This window comes from Bufo gargarizans, chromosome 2 (genome assembly GCF_014858855.1).
Source record: "Bufo gargarizans isolate SCDJY-AF-19 chromosome 2, ASM1485885v1, whole genome shotgun sequence".
NCBI lineage: Eukaryota > Metazoa > Chordata > Amphibia > Anura > Bufonidae > Bufo > Bufo gargarizans.
This window is the reverse complement of record NC_058081.1, coordinates 142212050-142238039: the sequence shown is the minus strand read 5'-3', so window position 1 is coordinate 142238039 and position 25990 is coordinate 142212050. Positions and strand designations below refer to the sequence as shown.

The window sequence follows — 25990 nt, the reverse complement described above, 5'->3', positions numbered from 1 at the left end:
TGTCCTGTTGAAAAACGGCTCCTGCGCCATTCTTCTAATTAGACAATCTGTCCATGCAGAGGTTCTCCTCTGGGCAGATCTTGCTGTCATTCCAGTTCATCGTTGTTCTCCCAATCACCAGGACACACAACATTGAACAGTGCTGGCATCTTGGCTTAGGCATGTGGTGAAACCAGGTTTCTCAGTTCAATGATTCTGTCCATCTCATTATACAACAAGTGGTGATAACCGGCACGTCGTTGAACTGAAGTCATCACACAATCATCCCACACAACTTGATCTCATTTTTCAGGTTTCATGTGGCCAAAAAAGTTTGCTTTCAATCAGTTTTTTTATTTATTTTTTATTCTTTATTTATGAGTTTCAAGAATACGATGAAACATGAAATATGTTAAATCACATATAACAAAATGGTAAAGTCGAAACCAGTCCGACACACAGTCATGAGTAACATATTGATATTCGGACAATGAAATTTGAATATGTGTAGCATATGATATCCATGATAATGAATGAGTAACAAAAAAAAATAAGAGAAAAACAAAACAAACCACTCTCTGAAAGTGGCATATCACATTGTAGTCTCAGCATAATACTAACAAGACCAAATATAGCAGAAGAAAAGACAGGACAAACCCACAAAAGGAAGGGAAGGATATCTAATAAAACAAAAGAGGAAGGTTAGGCGGACTAAGGACTAAAATGACAGATACCATCATCAGACAAGCAAGGATTGGTACTCTGTTGAATCCTGAAAGATAAACCAGGGGGTTCAAGTAGAAACAAAGGCTTTGTGATTACCCTTCAAGGACGCTGTTAGTTCCTCCATTCTCCGGATCTCTTCCACTTTCTGAATCCACAACTCAGTGGATAGTGGAGTAGGGGATTTTCATTTCACAGGGATGCAAGACCTAGTTGCAACGACCAGGTGGCGCAAACAGGAGCGACGGAATAAACTCAACAGTAATTCCGAGTGAAACAATAAGAAAAATCCAGGCGTGTTTGGTATGAGGGAAGAGAAAATAGAAGAGAAGTTTTATACAGTTCCGAGAGAGAGTGGCGGTAAACTCCTGAGCCTATGCAAGTTTTTTCAAAGGAAGTAAGAGCTCTATCAAAGCCCGGGGAAGAGGGAATAGAGGAAAGGAAGTGGTGTAACTGCCTAGTTCTCCATGGACCAAACGTACAGGGCTCAGATTGCCCTAAGAGTTCAGCGTGAGTGAACCAGCATCCCGAGGTCCTAAAGAAAGGCGCACGACACCTCCCACTCCATCTCCACTGCACAAACGGGCCTCCCGAACTACTCGCTGGGAAGTCCGGGTGTCCCAGGATTGGGAACATCGGGGATGGTGTAGGGGAGATTGTGGGAATATGTTGGTACTTGCAGAATTGAAGTAGAGTAGGGCCTATGATAGGGTGGGAGGAGATTGTAGATGGAGTCTTCCTATCAATCCATGGCAGTAGAGCCAACGGGGTTCGGGAAGAGAGTTGTTCAATAGAAATCCATTGTTTAAATGGAACGTGTCGGCACCAGTCAACCACCCGCTGAAACATGGAGGCAGCATGATATTTCCTTAAGTCAGGTATCCCTAGACCTCCCCTATTCCTCGGGACATGCAGCAAGGATCTAGAGACTCTTGATTGTCTTCCCGCCCATATAAATTTGAAGAGGTCACGGTGAGCAGAATTAAAGAAACTAGCTGGTATGTGGATGGGGAGAGTTTGGAATAGGTAAAGCAGGCGCGGGAGGACATTCATTTTAAATATAGCACACCTGCCAAACCAAGTATATAGGCCTTTGGACCACCTCTTGAGGTCTACCCTAATCCGACTCAAGAGGGGAGTGTAGTTTCTAGATAACACTTCCCTTAGATCTTTGGGGATCATCGTGCCCAAGTATTTAATGGCACTCGTCGTCCATCTGAAAGGTAAGGAGCCCGCTAGTTCCGCCTCAAGGGAGTTTGGAATAGATATATTAAGAGCCTCAGATTTTTGTAAGTTAATTTTCAAGTTAGATAAGTCGTGAAACTCCTTAAATTCAGCAATTAGGTTGGGGAAGGTGATCCGAGGTTTAGTAATCATAAACATCAAATTTTCTGCATAAGCTGCTATTTTAAATTCCTGACCCCCCACTACCAAACCTGAGATGTCAGGGTTATCCTAATTGACCTCAGAAGAGGTTCTAGGGTAAGGATGAAAATTAAGGGTGATAGGGGGCATCCTTGGCGGGTACCATTCCTGATATCAAAGGGAGGCGAGAGCACACCATTAACCTTTGTGGACGCCGAGGGCGAGGAGTAAAGAGATCAGATCCATGATAACAGGGGACCCTCGATGCCCACATGGCTAAGTACTGTGAGTAACCAAGGCCATCCCACCCTGTCAAGTGCCTTTTCGGCATCAGTGGATAGGAGACATAGGGGGGAGCGTTGTATCTTGGCATGATGGATCAAGTTCAACACTTTCGTGGTATTGTCTCTCGCCTCCCTTGAAGGGATAAATCCAACCTGATCTGTATGTATAAGATCAGATAGGAAAGGGGTCAAACGTGTAGCCAACACTTTTGCAAATAACTTAATGTCAACATTAAGTAACGATATGGGGCGATAACTAGCGCAGACGGTTGGGTCCTTACCTTCCTTATGGATCATTGTGATGTGAGCATGTGACATATCCCTAGGGAGGGGGTTACCCGAGCTTACTTTGTTCAGGGCGTTAGTAAGAGGCGTTTGGAGAAGGGGGAGATATCTCTTATAATACGAGGCTGGAAGGCCATCCGGGCCTGGAGACTTACTAGACTGCATGGACTTTAGAGCCTCTCCTATCTCATCAGTGGTAATCGGGCTACTCAGGCCCTCAAGGGCCTCACTCGGTAGTTTGGGTAGACCTGAACTGGTCAGGTATGTACTCATGGCTAAATCTAGGGACAAACTCGTTTGGTTAGACTGTGGGAGATTGTAAAGGTTCTGATAAAAGTGGGCAAATGCCTCCGTTATGGAGTTAGGATTACTCAGGACGTGACCCTGTGGAGGTTTAATGCGAGGGACGTAATTCCTAGCTCTCTGTTCGCGTAATGATCTGGCTAACAGTCTACCACACTTATCAATCAGTTTTTTTATACCCCTTGCACCTGCCACAGATGGGAGCTAGGTGCTTGAAAATGTGATCATCTGCAGATCTTAGAAACACCTGCTACCTCCTCCATTGCATAACCTAACGGTTTGGGAAGCAGTGATTTATAGTTATATGGCGGAGATTTATCAATGTATTTTTGCCAGTTGTCTTCTGTCAATACATTAAGAAATATACCATTCAGAATGAGTGTCATATTCTTGAAGCACCTATTCATCTTTTTCTGACATAGAAGTCAGATAAAGTAGGTGAAGCCAAGGGTAGCTTCTTTTTATTACAATTCATCAGAAATCCGGGGGACTGAGCTTTGCGTTCTGTATTTCCTGTGAGTTTTTGATGCACATGTACTGGCAAACTGGGTGTGGAAGGGTGGCCGATACTAAATTTTGGTAGGACCTTATGAGATTTCTGTACACCCCTGTTTGCAAACATATTGAAAAGAGCAGTAACCCATTGCAAGTGTGAATGTGATCTTGATGAGGATTTCACTTTCATCATCTTCAAAACCATTTTAGGGTAACTGGCAAAGGTGTCAACAGTATTGGAATTTGAACAGTTTTTAACAAGCATTATTTTCAGTTTTTAACAAGAGTTATTTTCAGCAGAAATGCATTTGTCCTTTTTTAGATAATGCCTTAGCTAAAAGTCTACATTGGATAAAAAAATTAAACATTGTAAAATACTGTAACTGTATAATAAATTACTTTGACTTTGTGACTAGTATAATATATCACAGTTCACTTTCTCAGGGTAGTCAGCTGGCTCTTAGTCAAACAAATGAAGCAAACCAGAGAACAACGGATACACTCCGAACTCATCAAAACCTTCAGGACGAGCTTGCTAACCTGCAGCTAAACTTCAACAACATTAATCTGGTATGAGCACAGAAACAGAATTAGTTGATTCCAAAAATGAGCCATATCGTAGAATTTATCATTTCTTAAAAGTGTTGCTTCCAACAGGAGAAAGAACTTCTGTCCTCCAAAGTCTTACGACTGGACGAGAAAGTTTTAGATCTTACTTTAAGACTGAAAGTTTCTCAAACCGACAGAGATCGATTTTTGAAGGTACATATGGTAGCAGATTGACCAAAAAAAAAAATACCTTAAGATCGCTTTTATTGACATGAGCTGGCATAAAACTCTTCCCTCCAACCAGGAAAAGCTTGAGCTGAATCGACGCACACAGGAACTATCTCTTGAACTGGAGAGGGCCCAGAAAGGACGGGAAGGGTTTAATGACCAGGTCAGTGACCTCCATATTGAACTAGTTGGGGCCAAAGCACAAGCAAATCGACAAGACCAAGAGAAGGTGCAAATGAAAGAAGAATTGGTGATGCTGAAGCAAGTAAGGATTTAGTAAATCTTGTGATAACAAAAGTGTGAAAATCACCACAAATATGCAAATTCTCTAAAAGACATTTGAGGGCTCTTGGTGGTAATCCTATATCTTTCTACCACTATTCTTCAACATTTAAAGTGTCACTAACCTTTTAACACAATTTGCATTAATCAATAGTACAGTGTGTGTACATGAGGAATAACACTATTTATGGCCATTATAACACTTGTATCTGGTATTTTAGCAGTTTTTCTCTGTACATAATAAATGTCTAGTTTTCAGTTCAGTGGAGACTACCTGCAATCCACTGCACACAGAAAGTTGAGGAGAATCTGCTTGCTAACCTTCTCTTAGTCAGAAGCAGCCCCAAGAACATGGAGGGCATTACATAGAGGTACTGACCTGTATAGTTAGCACTTAGGAAGTTTATATTTTAGCTCATATGGCTTCAGCTGTCTGCTTGTCTGTGTGTGTCCTGATCAATCCTCCCCTTTCCCTCTCCATAGACTTGCATTGACATATGTAATATGATCCTTCTGTGGAGCTGCTCCCATCTAGGACAGGATTAAGGCATTTTTCAATAGGAAAAGCAGTTAAAAAGGGGTGGGGGTAAATAACTGATAACATGAGAAGTAGACAAAACATATTACAAAGCTTCTTTGGATCGCTTGTACTATTGATGTATTCAAAGTTGTGTGAAAAGTTAATGAACATTTAACAATTCTGAGAATTGTCAGTTTTAATTGTATTTATTATGTTTTAAGGGAGGGTTATTGCTATTGATGTTGTCTACAATATATATATAGTATATATTGATATAGTAGAATCTATAGAACTCAATCACTCACTTTTTGTATGATTCTATTTTACTCATTTGGGGCTACAAATCATTATTTCAATTGGTCTTTATTAAAAAATATAAAGCCGTTCTGTCACAAAGGTTAACAGTTTTATCTAGCTGAGTGCATCCTACTTTCACTTTGTGCTTGCCATCTTATAACCCCTATGTCTAAATTACTAAGAATAACATTCTTATCGGTAAGATAAGGATTGAGCTTCAATTAGCTTATAAGGTCTGAAAGCAGAGATAAGAAGCCCATCAACTCCCTGTCTGACAGAGAGAAAATTCAGATCCTGCTAGTAGAACTCTGTACAGAGAAAAAGACTCCATATTTTTAATAAAGACCAATTGAACAAAAATGATTTTTAGCCCATGAGTATAATGCACTAATTAAAAAAAATCCCCCCAAAGGTGTACATAACCTTTCATGATGGTTCCATTTTGTTTTCTGACAACAGATAAATCCATCAAACTCATTTACATTATATTTATTCTCTTTTTAATATGTGTAAATGATATCCCACAGTACTTATCCATAGCCTATGATCTCTAATTTGCTATAGAATGAAGGTTTCATTTTCTAATTACTGGTATGTATCTTCTGATTATATATGTATAAGAGGAAGGTATCATCTGGAATTTGTCTTTTATTAAGTGAAAAGATATGATGCATGAAACCCATAATTGTGGCTGTTTTTCAACCAGGTGAATGAGAAGTTAACAACAGAGTTGGGTCAAATACAGCAGAGTCTTCAGAATACATTAGAAGAGCTTCACCAGACCCAAGCAGAGCATAAGATCTCCAGCAACCTTGCATCTGCACTTGAGGCTGAACGAAAGCAACTCTTAGAGGAGAAGCAAACATTGATGGCTGCCATGGAGAATGATGAGGATAGCCAGAGCTTCCAGGAACTCAGGTAACTAGATGCAGCAACAGTCCTAAAGCTTTTTAGGCAAGTAGAATATACTGTAAAATTGATATTTTCCACATTATAAATGATTTTCTCAGTGGAAAGCCATTCATCTCATAGGATATATTTTATCAGTGCACTGCCCCACATGTACTGTGTTTTCAACTGATAGATAGCATGGGTAGTACATGATAGGTTAGTACATAGACAAAATGATTATTGATAGGGATCAGCGAATCGACTTCAGATGTTTCATCTGAAGTAGATTCGCTCATCCCTAATTATTGATAACAGTCTCAAAATTGCTTGGATTGTTAAATGGGATCTGTCACCACAATCTAAGACTATTATCTGCAGTAATAAATGAATAGTACTGCAGATAAGGAGTCCAGATCATTTTTTTTACATTTCCTTGGCTTTCTATGGTAGGTGAATGCTGCATGGTTTTCAAAAATGTCTATATATTTTTTAAATTTCCAGAGCTTCCCATAGCCAGCTACAAGAAGAAAGAGACAAGCTACAAGTCCGTTGCCATGACCTAGAAGTGACTTTGGACCAAGCACATGAACAATTGGGTTCCCAAATCCAGGAGCAGCAGCAAATTACATTGTATTGGAAGGAAAGATGGCAACAGACAGCTGTCAGCTTGAAGAATACAGAGGAACTGCTAGAGCAAGAGAGAGCTCAGTGTCAGAAAGCTTCTGATAAGGTATAAATTACTGCATTTATTCTATTCTTGACTATAGAACTGAAACAAGTCAAAACTGTGAGTGTCCGTAAGGTAATTGTCACTGTTATTGGGTGTATTGGGGGGATATAATTAGAGTTATATCTTGACCTCACAATTGACTTGTATTTACTTTTCACCATGTAGCCCAAGCTTAATTATTACTTTGAAAATGAAGAGAATTGCACAGAGAACATTATCACAAATTCGGGTTATCCACCAGGTCCCATAGTCTCTTGGCAATACTTTGTACTCTTTAAATTTACTTTAAATGTATCCACGCTAGTGTCCACATCCTTATTGGGCTAACTAGTGGGTGTTTTTTAGATGTATATGTGTGTATAATGATATTGATGGAGACTGGCATTTGCACAGTCCCTATGACAAAGATGTTCAAGGACGGAGCACAGGCAAAAAGGAAGATCACAGAGGCATAAGAATCGAGCAAGTGCTGATAAATGAACAAAAAATAAGTATTTACTGTATATCCTGAAGGACTGTTAAAGCTTATGGCCTATTTTACAAACATATGACCTGAATATAAATCACAAGCCTTCATACATTCTTTTTACCAGGCACTAAAGTTTGGAAGAAATAGTTGGGGTTAAAGAGGACCTTTCATGGGTCCAGACATTATAAAATAAGTAGCACGTTATGTGGGGCATAAAGCAGGGATCTAATAGTGCTTACTATTTTTCCTGGGCACCGCTCCGTTCGCCCGTTGTGCCCCTTTTAAATTCTCCCGCCTGGTGTGCTAATTAAAAGCTCCTTCTTCTTGGCTGTAGCGCGGTCCAATCACAAAAGAGAGCGTCACAGCCAGGGAGAAGCATACCAGGCGGGAGAATTTAACAGGGGCACAGTGGGCGAACGGAGTGGCGCCCAGGAAAAATAGTAAGCGCTATTAGATTCATGCTTTAGGCCCTACATAACGTGCTACTTATTTTATAATGTCTGGACCCATGAAAGGTCCTCTTTAAAAAGAAGGTATTTAAAATCTTTATTAATCAATTAATCATTTTTATTGAAATGCTGCTGTGATAAAGAACATAAAAATGAAGAAAACAAACCGCAATAATATTGAAACCAACGACATTCTCCACATACAGAATTGTCTGGTGTTTTGCAATTAATTCTAAGGTACAGGAATAAAACAGGCTTGGACAATAAAATACATATTTAGACAGATCACATCACTCTAACCTTTAATAAATGGGCAAGCTTCTTGTCGGCCAGCTTCCAAAATGGCACATAGCTGACACCCAATCATGTAACAAAAAGAAGGTAGACACAGACATCTCTCCTTTCCAGTAGCTGAAAGCACTTATTTACATGCATAGAAGTTTACACCTTCTAGTCCCCTCCTCAGAATGTCCAGTCTGCAGTACGCATGTTCATTGAACTAAGCCCTCGGGAATGGGGCTCGGTGGTCATCTGACATAGAACAAAGGGCATTGTATCTGGTAACTAAGGGTACGTTTGCATCTGCTGCATGCCTGATCCAGCACAAATGCCAACTGGCGGCCGGACAAAAAACTTTGTATGCAACGTTTTTTGATCTGCAGAAACCTGGCATTTATGCAGGAAAGCATCTGGATCACTGCTGAACCCCATTATAGTCAATGGGGATCTGGCGGTGAATTGTAGAGTCTAACAGGCTGCTCTCTGTTGGATCAGCCTGTCTGAACTGTGACTGCATTTATGAATGTACGCTAAGGCTGAGTTTACATTTTCATTGAGCTTTCCGTTCTGATCCGTCAGAAGAACAGAAAAATGAAAAACTGATTTTGAGCATCACTTGTGATCAGTTTGTGTCCATTCCATCAGACATCAGTTATTTTTGACACAAGAAAAGGACTTGCATGCAGGACATTTCTCCCACCAAAAACAACTGATCTCTGACAGAACTGATGCAAACTAATCAAAATACAACTGGTCTGAAATGTTTAATTTTTCTGTTCTTATGACAAATCAGAAGAATGGAAAGCTAAATGCAGTTGTGAATGATCCATAAATAACATTAATAAGTAATATCACTAGGTCACTACATTAAAAGGGAATATTTAAAGGGAAAGAACCAAAAAGAATAACTAAAAATAACCTTAACCACATCTGACATTGTTGTTAACAAGCAGGATATTGAGTAACCTACACAGTCTTTGAGCAAACATAAATTGGTTCATTTTATTCTGAATTTTACCAGCTACTCTGTCCTTTTTGTAGAACACAGAGTTGCTACTGGACTGTGAAATGCTACAAACAGAAAATGAGGAGCTCTGCGAACTCAGATCAACTATAAGCAGGTTTGTTATAGTTGACTATATACAGTATAAAGCTGACCTCATGTACGGTATTTACCGTAAATGTTAAATCATCAACATTTAAACCACCAAATTCACCTAAGGCTATAAAAAAAAATCCCCATTTGTTTAAATGGGTTATTTTGAGCACCAGATGTGCTATGTTTGCATCAGTTTTTTGTCAGTTCCATCAGGTTTCAGTTATTTTTTGAAAGGAGAACAACAAACAGGATTATTTCTTCCATAAAAGAATAAGTGAAACCCGACAGAACTGGCATAAACTGATACAAACTGAGCACAACTGATACTCAAGATAACCAATTTAAAAAAGGATGATTAAAATGAATATTTTTCCCATTTTTCTTTTCTTCTGATGGAACAGAAATATGGAAATCATACAAAAATTGTAATTGCAGTTGTCCATGTATTGAGAGTACACAATCCTGTCCTACCATTGAAGACTCATAGACTAGCAAACTCTGCAAATTTTAAACACAATAACCCACATTTATGTATTTGTACATTTTAGTTCAAAATGTATGGGACACGTTTATTAGCCATTTGTTCTGAAATTAGATCCATTTGCACAATGCACATCAGGTTGTGAAAACTAGGAGTGTCTTGCTGTTTGGCCAGAATTTAGCAATTTTTGCCCAGTCTTGCTCCTTTATGCCGGTCGAGTGGCATAAAAACTGAAGAAACATATCTAGACATTTTAAAGATGGGACAAATGTATCAACATTGGACAACATTTTGATAGATTAGTCACAAATAATGGCAACGTTACCTCCAGCAAAACTGATTTAAATAATACTACACATGATAGATTTCCCCCATGTTGATAAAAACTGCCTTAGGTTCTGTTCACAAGTCCATTAAAGGATTCTATCATATTTGATTGGAGAAGTAACAACAACTAATATTTGCAATGTGCATTTTTCACAAGTGTCTCAAAGTGCAGAATAGCACAGCATGCAATGCTATTCTTCCCGTCACAGTGATGGACACCATAGTGCCAAAACTCAGTGTAATTCAATGAGCCAAGATCTACTAGTGTCCATCATATGGCAGCCCTCCATTTTTTTACCATATTTCTACTTCTTGGACAAAACTGAAAAATGAAAAAAGTTGCTGGAAATATGAGCCGAGCTAAGGTTTAAGTATGCTTTGTGCAATACGTTCTGTCCTCCATTATGGTATGCCAAATAATGACAGTGCCCGGATAGCTTTAAACAGACTAGGGAATGGAGCTACATCCTGTGCAACTGTAGGTTTAGGCACCAAATGTGTGATTGGGGGTGCGTGTTTCAGGTTCTCAGGTCATCAATGCTTTAGTGCCACCCTTTTCAGTAATGACAGGTAATATCCCTTGTGCAACCCCTCAGGTAAGTCCTACCTGTAGCAGTGTTGGAAATTGTATCCCACTGTATAGTAAATAAGTCGTTTTGTTTTTAACGTAGCTGTGTATTCATCTATCTCAGGGCTGGTGCAAGGATTTTTGCCACCCTAGGCAAAAGCTAATTTTGCCGCCCCCTTAACTCTGCCCATTGACCACACCCTTTGACCCGCCCCTTTTTTGTTGGCCACCTATTTAATGATTGTTGCATGCAACATTTTATTTGACCAGCTAATTTTAGATATTCTACAGCAGTCCCGTTACAATCTCCCCTCCCCAATCAGCCTTTCGACCAAATAATAAAAATAGTAAAATAGAACATTAAAACATATTCATTGTAAACATTTTCTCATATGCAAAACATAAAAAAACAGCATTGCACATATACAGCAGCACGTACCTCTCACATCCACGGCCTCCAGGTGACGTCTCCTCCAATGTAGATCTTCTCTGTCATCATCTTCTCTATTTGATCCAGACACTTCTTTCAGCTGCTCCTCGTCTCTGCAGAGTGTGACACATTCATCTTAGTGTCCTTACTTTTCTATCATCATCCCCCAACCTGGAGTCCCCACAGTGTTATCCTGCTGCTCGCTGTGCCCCGGCCCCAATACCACAAATACTATCCTGAAGAAATAATAGTGCCCCCATAGTAATAGTGCTCCTAATAGTCCCATCAATAGTAATTCCCTTCTAGAATGCCCTAATTAGTAATACTGCCCCCTACACTGTCCCACATTAAGTAATTTGCCCCGCACACTGCCCCACATTAAGTAATTTGCCCCCCACACTGCCTCACATTATGTAATTTGCCCCCACACTGCCCCACATTAGGTAATTTGCCTCCCACACTGCCCCACATTATGTAATTTGCCCCCCCACACTGCCTCACATTAAGTAATTTGCCCCCCACACTGCCCCACATTATGTAATTTGCCCCCCACACTGCCTCACATTAATTTGCCCCCCACACTGCCCCACATTATGTTGTTTGCCCCCACACTGCCCTCCATTATGTAATTTGCCCCAGCTAAGTAATTTGCCCCCCCACTAAGTAATTTTGCCCCCACACTGCACTCCATTATGTAATTTGCCCCCCACTAAGTAATTTTGCCCCCACACAAGTTAATTTTGCCCCCAGATTGCCCTCCACTATGTAGTTTGCCCCCCCATACTTGTGTCACTGATCCTGTAGGCTGCGCGAGCATGAGTTCAGTTAAGTTCAGTGTCTTCGGCCCTGTGGCGCATGATCCCGCGAGACCCACCTCGGGAGGTCACGGGCCTCGCAGGATTGCGTGCCAAAGTGACTGAACTTATGCCCGCGCAGCCGGCAAGTACAGGATCAGATCAGCAACACAAGTACATGGGTGCTAGTGGTGTTGCGAACTTGGGTCCTGCGGGTGACACCCCATCAGACTGGTGTCACCCGGTGCTGCCCGCACCCGCTGCACCCACCTCGCAACGCCACTGGCGGCCAGACTCCAGAGCTCCGGCGCCCCCAGCAAGAGTGCGCTTTATGCGGTGGCCTACTCTGCTTATGGGTGGCGCCGGCCCTGATCTATCTGCTACACAACCTTTTCAAATATAGTCAACAGTGAGATTCATAATGATCATGAAGTCTTGCAGAATAGATCCATGGTATCCAAAAGTCAATCAAAGTTTTATAGTACTTCAGAAATCCATATAAAATGTCCTACCCATGACAATGTCCTATGTTTTTTCTCAGATTAAAAGACGAAAATAACCAGTTAACAAAGAAAGTAAAAGAACTGGAGCAAAGCAATCACCTAGAACATCTCCACAGATCGCTGGTAAAATGCTCTTTTAATCTACAGAAAAATGAACAGAACATCACTCTAATGCTTGCCATAGACATATTACATGATGTCAGAAGTTTGTGGTGCCATCTGCTGATGTCTGCTTGGATAAGTATCGAACATGTTGGATTTTTACCTTTTCTTCAATTGAAGCAGTGCCAAATGTGTGTCAGCTGCTTCCCTCCCTCCCACTATAAAAATGCCATGAAATGTGGCCAAGATGGACAGGCATGTTTAATTTTTCTGTCTTACCCTTTTACTTTAGCCACTTACTTCCTCTTATTCTGTTGACATAAGATGTTTGACTAAACAAGCAAATTGATACGGAATTGGATCTTATCATTTTCGGGCAATCACATATTCAACAGTTAGGTTATGTTCACTTCTGCATCGGAGGCTCCATTAGGGTTCTCTGTCGCAGTTTCTGTTAAAAACATGGGATGAAATAGCGCAGCCTGCTGGCAAAGGAGGGTGCAGGGCCAAGGAAGGTTCGGGCCAGCTGACCCAGTGAATTTAACAACACTGCATAATTAGAAAATATATGGCCAAATAATAATATGGTAAATTGTACGGTAAAATGAAGAAGAAATTAAGATGAACATATTTTGTTTGTGTCTCAACAGAAAGAGAGTACAGAAGAAGAGACTGATCAAATGAACGAGTTATACAGAGAGCTACAGAAATCTCAGTAAGTTGTACCGGCACTGACAATATAATGTCAGAAATCCACTCTGTAGGTTAAGTCTATCACTTTTTGGTGGTTTGAAGGGTATGGCTGATGGTCTCCATGAGACTTCTGCAAAAGAATAGCCCATATTTATCCATAAAATTCCTATACCGGATTTTCATCATATAATTGATACCTGAAGAGTCAACAGTTTAAATGCGCTGTACAGCTACACCTTGCATGCTTTTTGCGCTTAACCTTTCCAATTGCAAGTATATGTTATTTATAAGACAGTAAAGATATCCCTTTTTGTAAAAAGGGACTGTTTTTATGTAAAACTAATTTTAAATAATTTTTGATGGTTATTTTTCATTTTCCATCTCAATATCTATATTTAAAAAAACATAAATCCTGCTGTTTTTTTGGGCCTGGCCACTAAGCCTAATGATAGGCGCCACTTCTTGGTCTGCACAGATTACTTTACTGCACCTATCTGCTTCTGCTTATCAGCACAAGCAGGATTAGAATGACAGATATTATATATATGTTCTAGAAGAGATCACAGCACTCCAACCGCAGTACTGGAAAACTCTTGATTTATTCTGAAATGTCCATAAACATGCAACATTTCAGCATTCTTCAAGCATGCAGCAAGCATGCTTGAAAAGAGCTCCAGGTGGGAGCTGAAATGTCGCATGTTTATGGACATTTCAGAATAAAATCAAGAGTTTTCCAGTACTGCGGTTGGAATGCTGCTATCTCTTCTAGAACTTATTCATTTGACCTGTAGATTGTGGTATGGATTGCGGACACCATTTTTGCACTTTGTCAGCTCCAGTGCTGCTGCTACTTTTTTTTTAGAAAGATAGATAGATAGATAGATAGATATCACAGGATCCACCATTCACACTAATTGATAGTCAAAGCTTATCTACTCCTTTCTGACCTTTGCACAGGTCACAGAGCATGCCTCGAAAAGTCAATGTGGTCCCCTCCTATCCATTGTGTCAATGGCCCATGGTGGTGCTAAGAACAGATCAGGCAAGAAGGCTGCCCCCATAATCATTTGCAGGGGAAAAAAATAAAAAATCTGCAATCACAAAATACATTACAAAAAAACACATTAGAAAAAAAAAAGGAGTGATAGGTGTCAATATATATTTTTAACTAGTAGAAATACATTTCTGGGATACAGTCCCAGAATGGAAGAGGTCTGTGGATAGGAAAGTAGCCTCTTGCATAGTATGCCTAAAGACCTCCATAGATATAAGTGTATTGTTAGCAGAACCAGCTATCACTCTATACTGTATGAGGATCTCCTGACTCCCCCAACAGATGATGTTGACAATTCTTTTGTTCTTCTAGGACCACCAGAGATGTGGCTTGCTCCTGAAAAGACATACACGCTCAGCTGAACCGAGTTTTTAGGGCTCACGCACATGACCATGAATGGCAGTTTGTGAGTCTGCTGGATCTCCGGAGCTGACCGCGGCTCCCCTGAACTGAACTGACTGCATCGTTTTTATGATATATGCCAGGCATGGCCAACCTGCGGCTCTCCAGCTGTTGTAAAACTACAACTCTCACCATGCCCTGCTGTAGGCTGCTGGCTGTAGGCAGTCTGGGCATGCTGGGAGTTGTAGTTTTGCAACAGCTGGAGAGCCTCAGGTTGGCCACCCCTGATATATGCAGTCAGGTGATATAGGATCTCTTATACTGAACTCACAGTTCAGGGGAGCCCCGGTCGGCCCAGGAGATCTGGCAGACACACAAATCATGTTTCCTGGACCGATCATGGTCATGTGCATGAGCTTTTATATATATGGGGGGAAGAGATGGTTTTGTATTTCTGGTGCCCAAGCAAAGTTATGGCCCATCACACCACTAAGCTGTGCCCCAGTTGGCCCACTTAGTCCCCCTCTCAGCTTAGTGGTGCAGCCTGGGCATTTATACTACTGCTTTACAGTATTGAAAAGGCCCCTGGTTTTCCCTTAGTTAGTAATTTTTTTCAGTCAACCTCTTGTGATCAGCAAGGTTCCCTCTGAACTCTGGGGCCACAAGCAAAAAAGTGGTGTGATAAAAATTTATGGGATAATAGAAGCACCACAACAACAAGAGTCTCCGTGGTACGGAGAGTTTGTAGTTACATTCTGTCCCATTCAAGTGAACGGGATGGCGTAGTATTAATTACACCTGCTCACCACTGTAATGTCGGCGATGAGCAGGTAAACAGTGAAGAAAATGCAGGGCTCATATGAACACTGTATTCTCTTCAAACAGATGGTCGGTAGCAGTGCCGGGTGTTGGATCCCGCTGTTCTGATATTGATGATCTATCCTGAGGATAGGTCATCAATATGCAGAAAGCAGAAAACTCCTTTAATGATTAGACAAATGTATCAAACAATATGCGACATATAATAAATGTGGCATAAAGTACGCTTTTTAAACCCCACTACAGAAAAAAGAAGTGTCCTGTCCATTCTTGACGCAGAATCCACGTCCACGTCCATAATTCCCATTGAGAATTGGCAGGAATGAAAATCAATGCCAAAACCGCATCAAAGAACGCATCGAAAAACACCCAATGCAGATTCCGCATCAGGTTTTTTTCAGCTCAGAAAATACTCCTTGTGATGTCTTCTTGCCTCACAACATCTGCTGTAGCTACTATATGCCGGCATTATACTCTGTGTGTCCTGTGTTTCTGCTCACACTAGTAGTAGCAAATGACAAAGAATAGAAGTAAGGGAAGCCTAGGATGGAGAACAAGATTCACTGACATGGAAAATGGTCCAGTGCACCAGCAGGATGGAAACCAGGTTTTTCGATAAATAGTATACTCCTCAACCTGAGAACTGTGATACTCAACTTTTATCCATGCTTGGCAAGCATGCCTTCGAGCAGAATAAAGGATTTCTAAAACATGGAAATAGTTTTAAATATAAAAAAAATCCACACTACAATAACATTAAGACATGGAAACTACCGGTATGTGATGTGTTTACTACCGTAGTACTTCTGCTGGATGTCTCTGAGCTTTGCTTGTCTGTCGTCTTTTGTAGCCTCTAATGTTATGTCCTGCCTTTCGTAAGTAGAGCTAGTGCCAGCCCCTTCTTATTTACGGGAGCTGGCACCACAAATGAATATTGTCCATGCACAATGTATTATGCTGGCACTCCCTTATGTGCCTTAAATGATTGTCTGCTGGAATGTAGAAAATATTTGTCTAAATGATTTGGGTTGAGGATGACTGGATACGTTATCTCTACAGTGACAAAGTAAAGGAGCTGGAAACTGAGCGATCAGACCTGGAATTAGAGATGAGAAAGCTGAAGGTGAGACAACTGTCTCTGGTATGGTTTTTCTACTTTTTTAAACCCAACTTGCAGCTATGCAAGGTATGTGAAGCCAAGGTGGTTAGAGTATGGCTGATGACCGTGTAAACATGCTCCTGATTACCCGACAAATGAGCAAGTGCCTGGGTGACCACAGCTTTTATGTGACACCAAAAATCATCATTTGCAGGCACTGCATTGCCCTGTGTAAACTGGGGATGTGCTGCCAACCAAAGAATACCGTAAGGGGACAAACAATCGTATTACCAATTGTTCGTTCCCATACTCCCCAGTCATATGTTAACAAGCGCTGACATGCTGTAGTACAAGCTGCCTCCCACCAGACGTAAAATGTACTAGAAGACTGTTTTAATGGTGAGCATTATTTTTTTTTATCCTAAAATCCTATATTTTATTACCATAGTGCATTTGTTGTTGTGAATGTAACTGCAAAAGTATATATAATTAAATCAATTAATTAAATTAGGCATTAATTCACATTCTAAGACAAATGGTTGCCCATTATTATTCGCAGTTTTTGTAGAACATGTCCTATTCTTGTCCGTATCACAGATCTATTGTGAGCCGGACATTCCTCAAATGGCCGGAATCCACACGTCTTAAGACTGTCTAATCTGACTACACCACCTATTTGTTGGCTTATTTTACCCCAATATTTTTTTTACCTCTGTTGTGGTGCATTTTTTGGTGCTCTATGTCACATCTAACCACGCACACTTTGTGTGAAGCCACACCCCTTTCCATTAAGTCACACCCCTCATTGGACAAGGCACAAAGAGGCACATTTACTAAGACCAGCCTTTTAGGTCGGTCTTATTTTTCTCCTCTGTGCTGCCGTAAAATCCATCTAATTTATAACAAGGCGTGCACCCCGTCATAAATTAAGCGCATCTGTCTCAGTCCGTACGCCTGTAGTAAAAACTACACCAGCCCCTGAAAAATATTGTCGCACAGCTGGACAAAGAAGGGGACTTACAACACTTTTTATGTAAATCTGCTCCAAAAAGTGTAAAAAGTTGTCTAAAATAGTTAATAAATGTGAAACATAGCAAAGACGCCAGGTTTTTGGCACAACAGTAAATCTTCCCCATTGTTTCTTGGCAGCACATCTCCCCATGTAAACAGGCGTAGTGCTACCAACTATATGCAAAATATGCGGTGATGAGTGATTGTTCTAACGACAGCTCATCCTCATACGGTACAACGATCTCTACACGTAAATGTAATAAACAAGTGCTGTGCAAGACACTGTATCATCGATCAACACTTGTTTATTGCCAGATTATCTGCTCATGTAAGGCTGAGTTCACATTTGCAGTTGAGCTTCCAGCAGGAGCCCCTGTTTCAGATTCCAGCATAAAAAGAGCAGCAGTAATTTGTCCAGCAGAGTCAGTCTGATCCGTCAGGCACTGATGGTGTCCGGCATATGCCAGATCTGGTCATTCTGGCATTCTATTCCTATGCCGGAACAGAATACCTGAATTTAGCCACAGATGTGCATCTAGCCTAAAAGGACCATTACTGTAAAAGGTCTAATCTCATACATAAACAAATAAAGCACTCAAACTATAGATAAAGAGACCTAAATCTGCTAAGGATAAAAAAGAAACACAGTGGGGCACATTTACTAAGCTCGCCTTTTTCTCCGTCATTTTCTGCCCTATTTTTTCCCCATCTTGTGAACGCATTTAGGGTTTGATTTATTATTTGGGGCACAGCTGATCTTAAATGAGCCCTATTTTGTTTGCAGCACAGACGTTTTACGCCTGATAGTACTTTGCAATTGTGGTGCGAGACTATTGCACCGAAATGTATTATTGTGGCTCAAAAAAAAAAGATATATATGACAGCAAAAGGAAAAAATATGGCACTAAAACTTTAAAGTGGTTCTCCCTGAATTAAGAAAATGAAAATACTTAAATATTACTTTATTATAAATATATTCTCAAATACCTTTCATTATTTATAATGGCTCATTTTGTCTGGGGAGCAATCATCAGGGGAAACAAAATGGCCGCTGTCCCATTAATTCACCCAAAACCTGGACAGGAGGACAAGTTACCTCGCAACATTGAGGAAAAGAGCTGCCTCATCCTCCTCCTCCTCCTCTCTACTTGTCAGGGATTATGATCCTGAATACAGATGATAAGAAATTTAGCTGAATCTCTGGGGAATTTAGTGCATGAGGAGACATGAAGTACAGTCAGGACGGACAGGACAGACGGTGGTAATGTGTTGCACTGGTAATGGAGACTGTAAACAAGAGCTGCTGCACATTAGCCCCACCTCACTCTCCTCTCATGTCTCCTCATCTTCTCCATTCCCACAGAGATTCACCTGTATTCAGGATCAGGATTCCTGACAAGCAGAGCAGAGAGGAGGATTAGGCAGCGCTATGGCTCATTGTGGTGAAGTAACTTGTCCTCCTGTGTGATTAGGACAGGTTTTGTGTGTACTGACAGGACAGCGGACATTTTATTTCTCCTAATGATTTCTCCCCTGAATAAACAAGCCATTATAACTAATGAAAGGCATTTGTGAATATATTTATTATAAAATATTATTTAAGTATTTTTATTATTTTTAATTCCTGGAGCAAATTAGTTAATGTGGGGCAGTGTGGGGGACATATTACTGACTCCTGAGATGTCTGCGCAAACTGGCTGCAACACAAAGCTTCCATGTTTAGGCTTTTTAATGCAGCTTTTGAAGCCAAAAATCAGGAGTAGATAAAAAAAATGAGAAGTACCTGTCATCACTAATTTCCTTTTATGACCTACTCCAGATTTTGGCTTCACAAACTGCATCAAAAGACCCCAACATGTGGCAGCACCCTAAGTATAAAGGACAGATGCTGGGGCATGTTTATCAAGCTCACCTGCTTTTAGGCATAAATTAGACCTCTGTATTTGATTCTACTGTCAGTGTTTGTCTAATATTTATTAAAAGTTGCCCTGCAGTTCATGTATTAGACTAGGTGTTTTGGTATTAGTCTGACCTCTGCAGGGGCGGACACAGACAGCAGAGGGCCCCTGTGCAATGAATGTGCCTGGACCCCCCCCCCCCCCCCCCTCCCAAACCACACATACAAATATAAATATATTGTGAATAAAAAATAAATAAAAACATCTTGTTAATATGGGTCAATATGTTTATAATATGTATATATATATTTTAGGTCACGCCTCTAACTCTGACCAAAGCATAACTATACACACCCAGTCCCCTTAATACCCCCAAATAGAAATTATTCCACCTTTCTACCTGCACATAGTGCCGAGATATGTGCGCCCTTCACAGTACTTATGCCCAGATATGTGCCCCTTCATAGCAGTTATGCCCAGATCCGTGCCCATTTCATAGTTGTTATGCCCAGAGATGCCCCCTTCACAGCAGTTATGCCCAGATCTGTGTCCATTTCACAGTAATTATGCCCAGAGATGCCTCCTTCACAGCAGTTATGGCCAGATATGTGCCCCCTTCACAGTACCTATGCCCAGATATGTGCCCCCTCACAGCAGTTATGCCCAGATATTTGCCCCTTCACAGTAGCTATGCCCAGATATGTGCCCCATTCACAGTAGTTATGCCCAGATATGTGCCCCCTTCACAGTAGTTATGCACAGATGTGTGACACTACATCCTGCTGCTGCTGTGGAGCCAGGGCCATATTTAGATTTGATGCTGCACTAGGCACTTTAGTGCCGGCTTCCTTCCTTCAATGAAGTCCATACTTTTTAGATAGCCGACGGTTAAATGCTCCCTAGGCCTTCAGCTATCCCTCAGGACTCCCTCATACGCTTGCACAATTAAAGGGCTGACCTGTGACATGTGCACTTGGCAGCTAAAGACATCTGTGTTGGTCTCATGTTCATATGTGCCCGCATTGCTGAGAAACATGATGCTTTATTATATGCAAACGTGGGCATTACGATTACTCCTAGAGGCTCCGCTCTCTCTGTAACTGCCACACCCTCTGCACTTTGAAATGGCCAGTTTTGATGAGATTTTCACTGCCAGGCCCTATCAAAGTAGATAGGGAGCTGCAGTTGCAGAGAAACCGGAGCCTCTAGGTGTAATTGCAACACCCTGTTTCTCCTAGAAGCTCATTTGCATAAATTAAAACATAATTTTTCTCAGCAATGTGGGTACATATGAACATGGGATCAACACAGATGTCTTCAGCAGCCAAGTGCGCATGTAACAGGTCAGCCAGATTCATAGGTTCAAAACTGCTGACAGATGTCCTTTTAAGCAGTTGTCCGGGTTCAGAGCTAAACCTGGACATATCCCCTTCTCGCCTCACTCAGCCCCTCTGACATTTCATACTCCAATGCTCTCCCTTAGCCTGCGCTGTAAAGGGTAGGGCAAGGGCGGTTTTGTTTACAGCCCTAGCAGTGTTCCCGGTGACGTCACCCGCACTGATGTGTGGCTTTGCAGGCTAGGGCAGTGCTAAAGCCCATCCATTAGTGCCGGTGACGTCACAGGGCTCACTGCTAGGCGAAAGCCCCCCTGCCCCACCATAGTACTCCACAGTGCCCTTAGTACTAATAAGGCACCCCTAATAGAAATAAGGCCAATCTATAAGGCACACCTATGGAGCCCTCGGTAGTAGTAATGCCCCCACCACTGCCCACAGTATTTATAATGTTCCCTGCGGTGCCCCCTGGAGTTATAATCTTCTCTGTAGTGTCCCCATAAATTATAATGCCTGTCCTCTCCCTACAGTCTTATATACAGTACAGTCCCATGTAAATAACATCACTCCTCTCAGTCCAGTCTTCTATACTATGCAGTCCCATGTAAATAGCACCAGTCCTTTCCCACCAGTCTTCTATATGATACAGTCCCATGTAAATAACCTCTCTTCCTTACAGTCTTCTATAACATACAGTCCCATGTAAATAACTTCACTCATCTACCTCCAGTCTTCTATACCATGCAGTCTCATGTAAATAACACCAGTCCTCTCCCTTCTGTCCCACGTTAATAACATTTCTTTTTTACAGTCTTCTATAACATACAGTCCCATGTAAATAACTTAAATCCCCTCATTCAGCCCCCTCCAACACATAGTCCCATGTAAATAACATCACTCCTTACCCTCCAGTCTTCTATAATATCCAGTCCCATGTAACTAACACCCATCCCCTCCCTTCAGCCCCTCTAACATTCAGTCCCAGTTAAATAACATATTTCCATCCCACTAAGTAGGGAGGAGGTTTAACAGGGGAGAACCACATCTCCCAGCATTTCTCTGGCACTTACATTAATTCCATGGCATCACAGGTCTCCACTGCTGAGCGCTGCCATTTTCTGCAAAAAGTTAGAACAATTCTGAATTGGCTCAGATATCGGCAGGCAAACAAGGTGCAAAAGCCTTCCAAAACAGGCGCAATTTCAGTAGTAAATGTGACCAAAAATTAAGACTGTCTAAGGCCTCCTCCAAATGAATGCAAAATGCGGGCCGCAATGCACGAACACCATGGGGCAGCCGCAGCGGATCGCAGACCCATTCACTTTAATGGATCCGCGATCCGGCCGTTCCGCAAAAAGATAGGACATGTTCCGTAGTGCTTCCATGGGGTTCCGTTCCGTGCTTCCCTTCTGCACCATTCTGCATCTCCGGATTTGCGGACCCATTGAAGTGAATAGGTCCGCATCCGTAACGCGGAATGCATACGGAACGGTGCTCGTGTATTGCGGATCCGCAATTTTTTTTTCCCGTTTACGTTCCGTTTTTTTGCGCTCTGTATACGGTCCGTATACGGAACCATTAATTTAATGGGTCCGCAAAAAAATGGGAAAATGTAAAAAAAGGGAATGTACTCGGTATGAATTCCGTTTCCGTATTTCCGTTTTTCTGTTCCATTCAAAGATAGAACATGTCCTATTATTGTCCGCATAACGGATAGTACTGTTCTATCAGGGGCCAGCTGTTCCATTTTGCAAAAAACGGAATGCACACGGTACTATTTTGTGATGTAAGGTGACAAAAAATGATTGTTTTAGCACAGTTTTTATTTAATTTTTTTCTATGGTGTTCAGGTGAGGGGGTGGATCATGTGATATTTTGTAGAGCCAGTCATTATGGATGCGGCAATACCCAATATGTCTGGTTTTCTTATTTTTTTATATTTTTTTACAATTTTGTGTCTTATTTTGGGAACTTTTTTTACTTGAAACTTTTTTTTATTATCAAAAACATTTTTTTTTGCTTTGTTATAAACTTTTAATTTTTGTCCCACTCTGGAACTTCAACTTCTGTGGTCTGATCCTCTCTGAAATGCATTACAATACAACCTGTATTGTAATGCATTGGCTGTCAGCTTTTATGCTGACAGCCTGTCTGTGAGACCCAGCCTAAGGGCTGGATCTCACAGGCTGGATCTCACAGGCTGAGGCAAGCTCAGATGCTTATGGAAGGCATTAGGCTTGCCTTCTCTGCCATCGGGTCCCTGCCAATTTTCATAGTGACAGGTTCCCTTTAAGGACAGATAAGGCTCCATTCACACATCCGCAATTTTGTTCCGCAATTTGCGGAACGAAATTGCGGACCCATTCATTCCTATGGGGCAGCACGATGTGCTGCCCGGACATGGAATTGCGGACCCGCACTTCCGGGTCCGCAATTCCGTTCCCCCAAAAGAATAGAACATGTCCTATTCTTGTCCGCAATTGCGGACAAGAATAGGCATATTCTATAGTGCCAGCAATATGCGGTCCGCAAAATGCGGAACACACATTGCCGCTGTCCGTGTTTTGCGGATCCGCAGCTCCGTGGATCCGCAAAACATGTTGCGGATGTGTGAATGGAGCCTAATACTTCCCTTTTTTTTTAAATCTACTCCTGATCTTGGCCTCAAAAACTGCATGAAAACCTAAACCTGAACGTGAGGCTGCACCCTAACATCTCTGAGACTGGGTTTGAGCCTTTTTTTTTTGTAATGCATTTATGAGGCGTTTTTTATTTAAAAGCAATGTGTAAAACCCAGCCTGAAGCTGCTGCAGCCACTGATGTCTTCAGATCAACAAAGTGCAATCCATTTGTTTTTTTATACTAACCTGCTCACCGCCACCCTGTTCTGGCCCAGTGTATCCCGTGCTATTTTCACTGCACTTCTGGCACTGCATGTGAACTTCTTGCACGGATGGGGTCCATTCACTGGTGCAGCCAATGACTGGCCTCAGCAGTGACATCCCACTGGATGTAGTCAGGGGAAATTTTAAAAATGTAAAAAACATGGCCAAGCCATTTAAGGGTTTATTACACTGCCTGATTTTTCAGGACAAATATAAGGAATAGACATTTATAGACACGCTTGTTCCCAGTAATTGGCCTTTGTAATTGTCCTGCAGTTCAACTGATAAACAAAGAAAACTCACAAAAGGTGCTCGGTTATTGGCAGCACATCAGACTGTGAAATCAGGCATTTGCTGCTGATAAATACTATTTAGTCTGGACTCACACTTTATACCATGCGTTTGATATTCTCTGCCTGGAGTTGAAAGAGCTGGTGTGTGGTCCTCATCTGAGTTCCTGCTCATCCACTTTCTATTGAAGATAAATGTACTTCTCTTTGTATTTTGTTGTTCCCATTTGCTCATTGTTTACTAGGCCTCACGGAGACGCTGGTTCGTTCATCTGGGAAGGAACTAGTGGTCTCAGACCCTGTCACTACTCCTAGGGATTTTCAGGGTTACTAGGGCCTAGGTTTCCAGTGTATGAATATTCCCACCTTCAGGGTCTATTCATACTGACAGGAGTTAGGGCTAGGTTTAGGGTCACCGTAGGTGGTCACCATTTCCCTTTCCCTAGCCTTGAGGCCTAGTTCCTGGTTATTTTCCTTTTGTTGTCATTCTGGTGTTCCTCCCCTCCCCCTACACTGTGACAGCAGGTCCCTTCAACAGTGGGCTCTCTACCTCCAGCTTCCCCTATCCCCTATTAGGAGGCAGGGGAGGGGGTTCCTGGGGCCGTTTTCAACTGTATATATGTCTAAAGGATGCCACTGGTGCACCTGGAGGAGGTACACTATGTATAATACCCATTTTTATAGGTAGGGGTTGTGTGACATTAATGAACAATTACAAAAGCACCTGTTAACCTATATACTGTATGCTACACAGACTGAAAATGGATCTGTCCTGCGCATTGAGTTAGATGCACGCCGACAGCAGCTAGAATTGGAGAAAAGCCGTCGGGAGATGCTACAATGCAGGGTAGGAGAACTGGAATCTAAACTTGCAGAAGAGAGAAGAAGCCAGGTCAGTGTCTTTGTGTGCAAACACAACATTCACAACATAGTCCATGAGCGAAACAGTGTGCATTAGGGGTGTGTGTCCTAAAGAATTGAGTTGAAAATTGAAAAAATTGAAAATTTTAATGCTGACTATGATAGAAAAGAATCAGAACACCAAGTGCACTGCAGCTGTTTACGGGGCTGCAATGTCAAAAACTGTCCATGCAGACTCCTGTCTGCTACCGTAAAGGGGTTATTCAAGTTCTATAATGCCCCCCTCATATGCCTGGGCCCCTCAAAGCGATTGTACTTACCTTGCTCCCAATCACTTCTCATACCAGCACGGCCGCCGTTGCATCTGCCTGTCGCGTGGATGAAAGCATCCAGCGTTAGGAGGGCAGCCAACAGCAGGCCTAGCATTGGGGGTGAGGTTAGGGAGGCTTGTTTCCATCGTGACCTGCTATTGGCTGCCCTCCTTCATCCGCGCAATGGGGAGATGCAATGGCAGCCGTGCAGGTATGAGAAGTGACGCGGGTGCCAAGGAACGAGGTAAGTACAACCTCTGTGAGGGGCCCGGGCATGTAGGGGGAGGACATTCAACTTGGATAACCCCTTTAAAGAAAATCTGTCACCCATTTCCTACTGCCTGCCTCTTGCCTTCCTTCCCACCATTGATCGACAGGTTTTTTTCCTACTGCGATGAGCATCAGGTTAGCAGGGAGGGCCTGGAACTCATAAATATTGAAGACTCATTGGCATGTCCTGAAACTGTTCAATACAAGATTTTTGCAAAACAGCTAGGGCAATTAAACCCTTGATTGCCACCACCGTACAGCAGACGCCATACCTGGCGGGTTTCTGCTTTTTTAAACTGAGATCTGCAATAACGTCAATCTATGACATGTAACCCCTCAGATGCCGTGGTCAATTTTGATCACAGAATATGAGTGGTGAAGATGCAGGAGCTGTGTGCTCCCACACTAGTAACTGTTTCCTCTCGCTGAGATCGGGGAAGCTGTTACCTTGTAATGATAGCAGTTTTTGTCCAGCCAGATCCTATTATAGTCAATGGGAATCCGGCAGTACACTTTCATATTTGGCAATGCTGTATGCGATGAACTACAATAGTCAGACGAAACTGTGAACAGAGCCTTACCTGGTAAAGAGATGGCACCATGATGCACTATGAGAACAAGGCAATCTGGCTGAGGCAATGTGCTCTGGACAATGTTCTGCTGGGTCCTGGCAATCATGAGGATGTTACTT

At 41.9% G+C, this 25990-nt stretch overlaps 1 protein-coding gene across 2 annotated transcripts in view; it reads left to right on the top strand.

The window, feature by feature from the left end:
* LOC122929605 (girdin-like) overlaps positions 1-25990 on the top strand; it is a 91747-nt gene that overhangs the window by 28412 nt on the left and 37345 nt on the right. The window contains exons 8-17 of one of the 2 annotated variants that reach the window (XM_044283237.1): positions 3879-4004; positions 4092-4196; positions 4288-4476; positions 6017-6228; positions 6703-6931; positions 9170-9249; positions 12369-12453; positions 13083-13147; positions 16400-16463; positions 24612-24704. In XM_044283237.1, the coding sequence (XP_044139172.1) occupies positions 3879-4004; positions 4092-4196; positions 4288-4476; positions 6017-6228; positions 6703-6931; positions 9170-9249; positions 12369-12453; positions 13083-13147; positions 16400-16463; positions 24612-24704 (1248 nt within the window). Of the gene's footprint in view, positions 1-3878; positions 4005-4091; positions 4197-4287; positions 4477-6016; positions 6229-6702; positions 6932-9169; positions 9250-12368; positions 12454-13082; positions 13148-16399; positions 16464-24611; positions 24750-25990 lie in introns of both variants that reach the window. The other variant, XM_044283236.1, reaches the window with a different exon arrangement.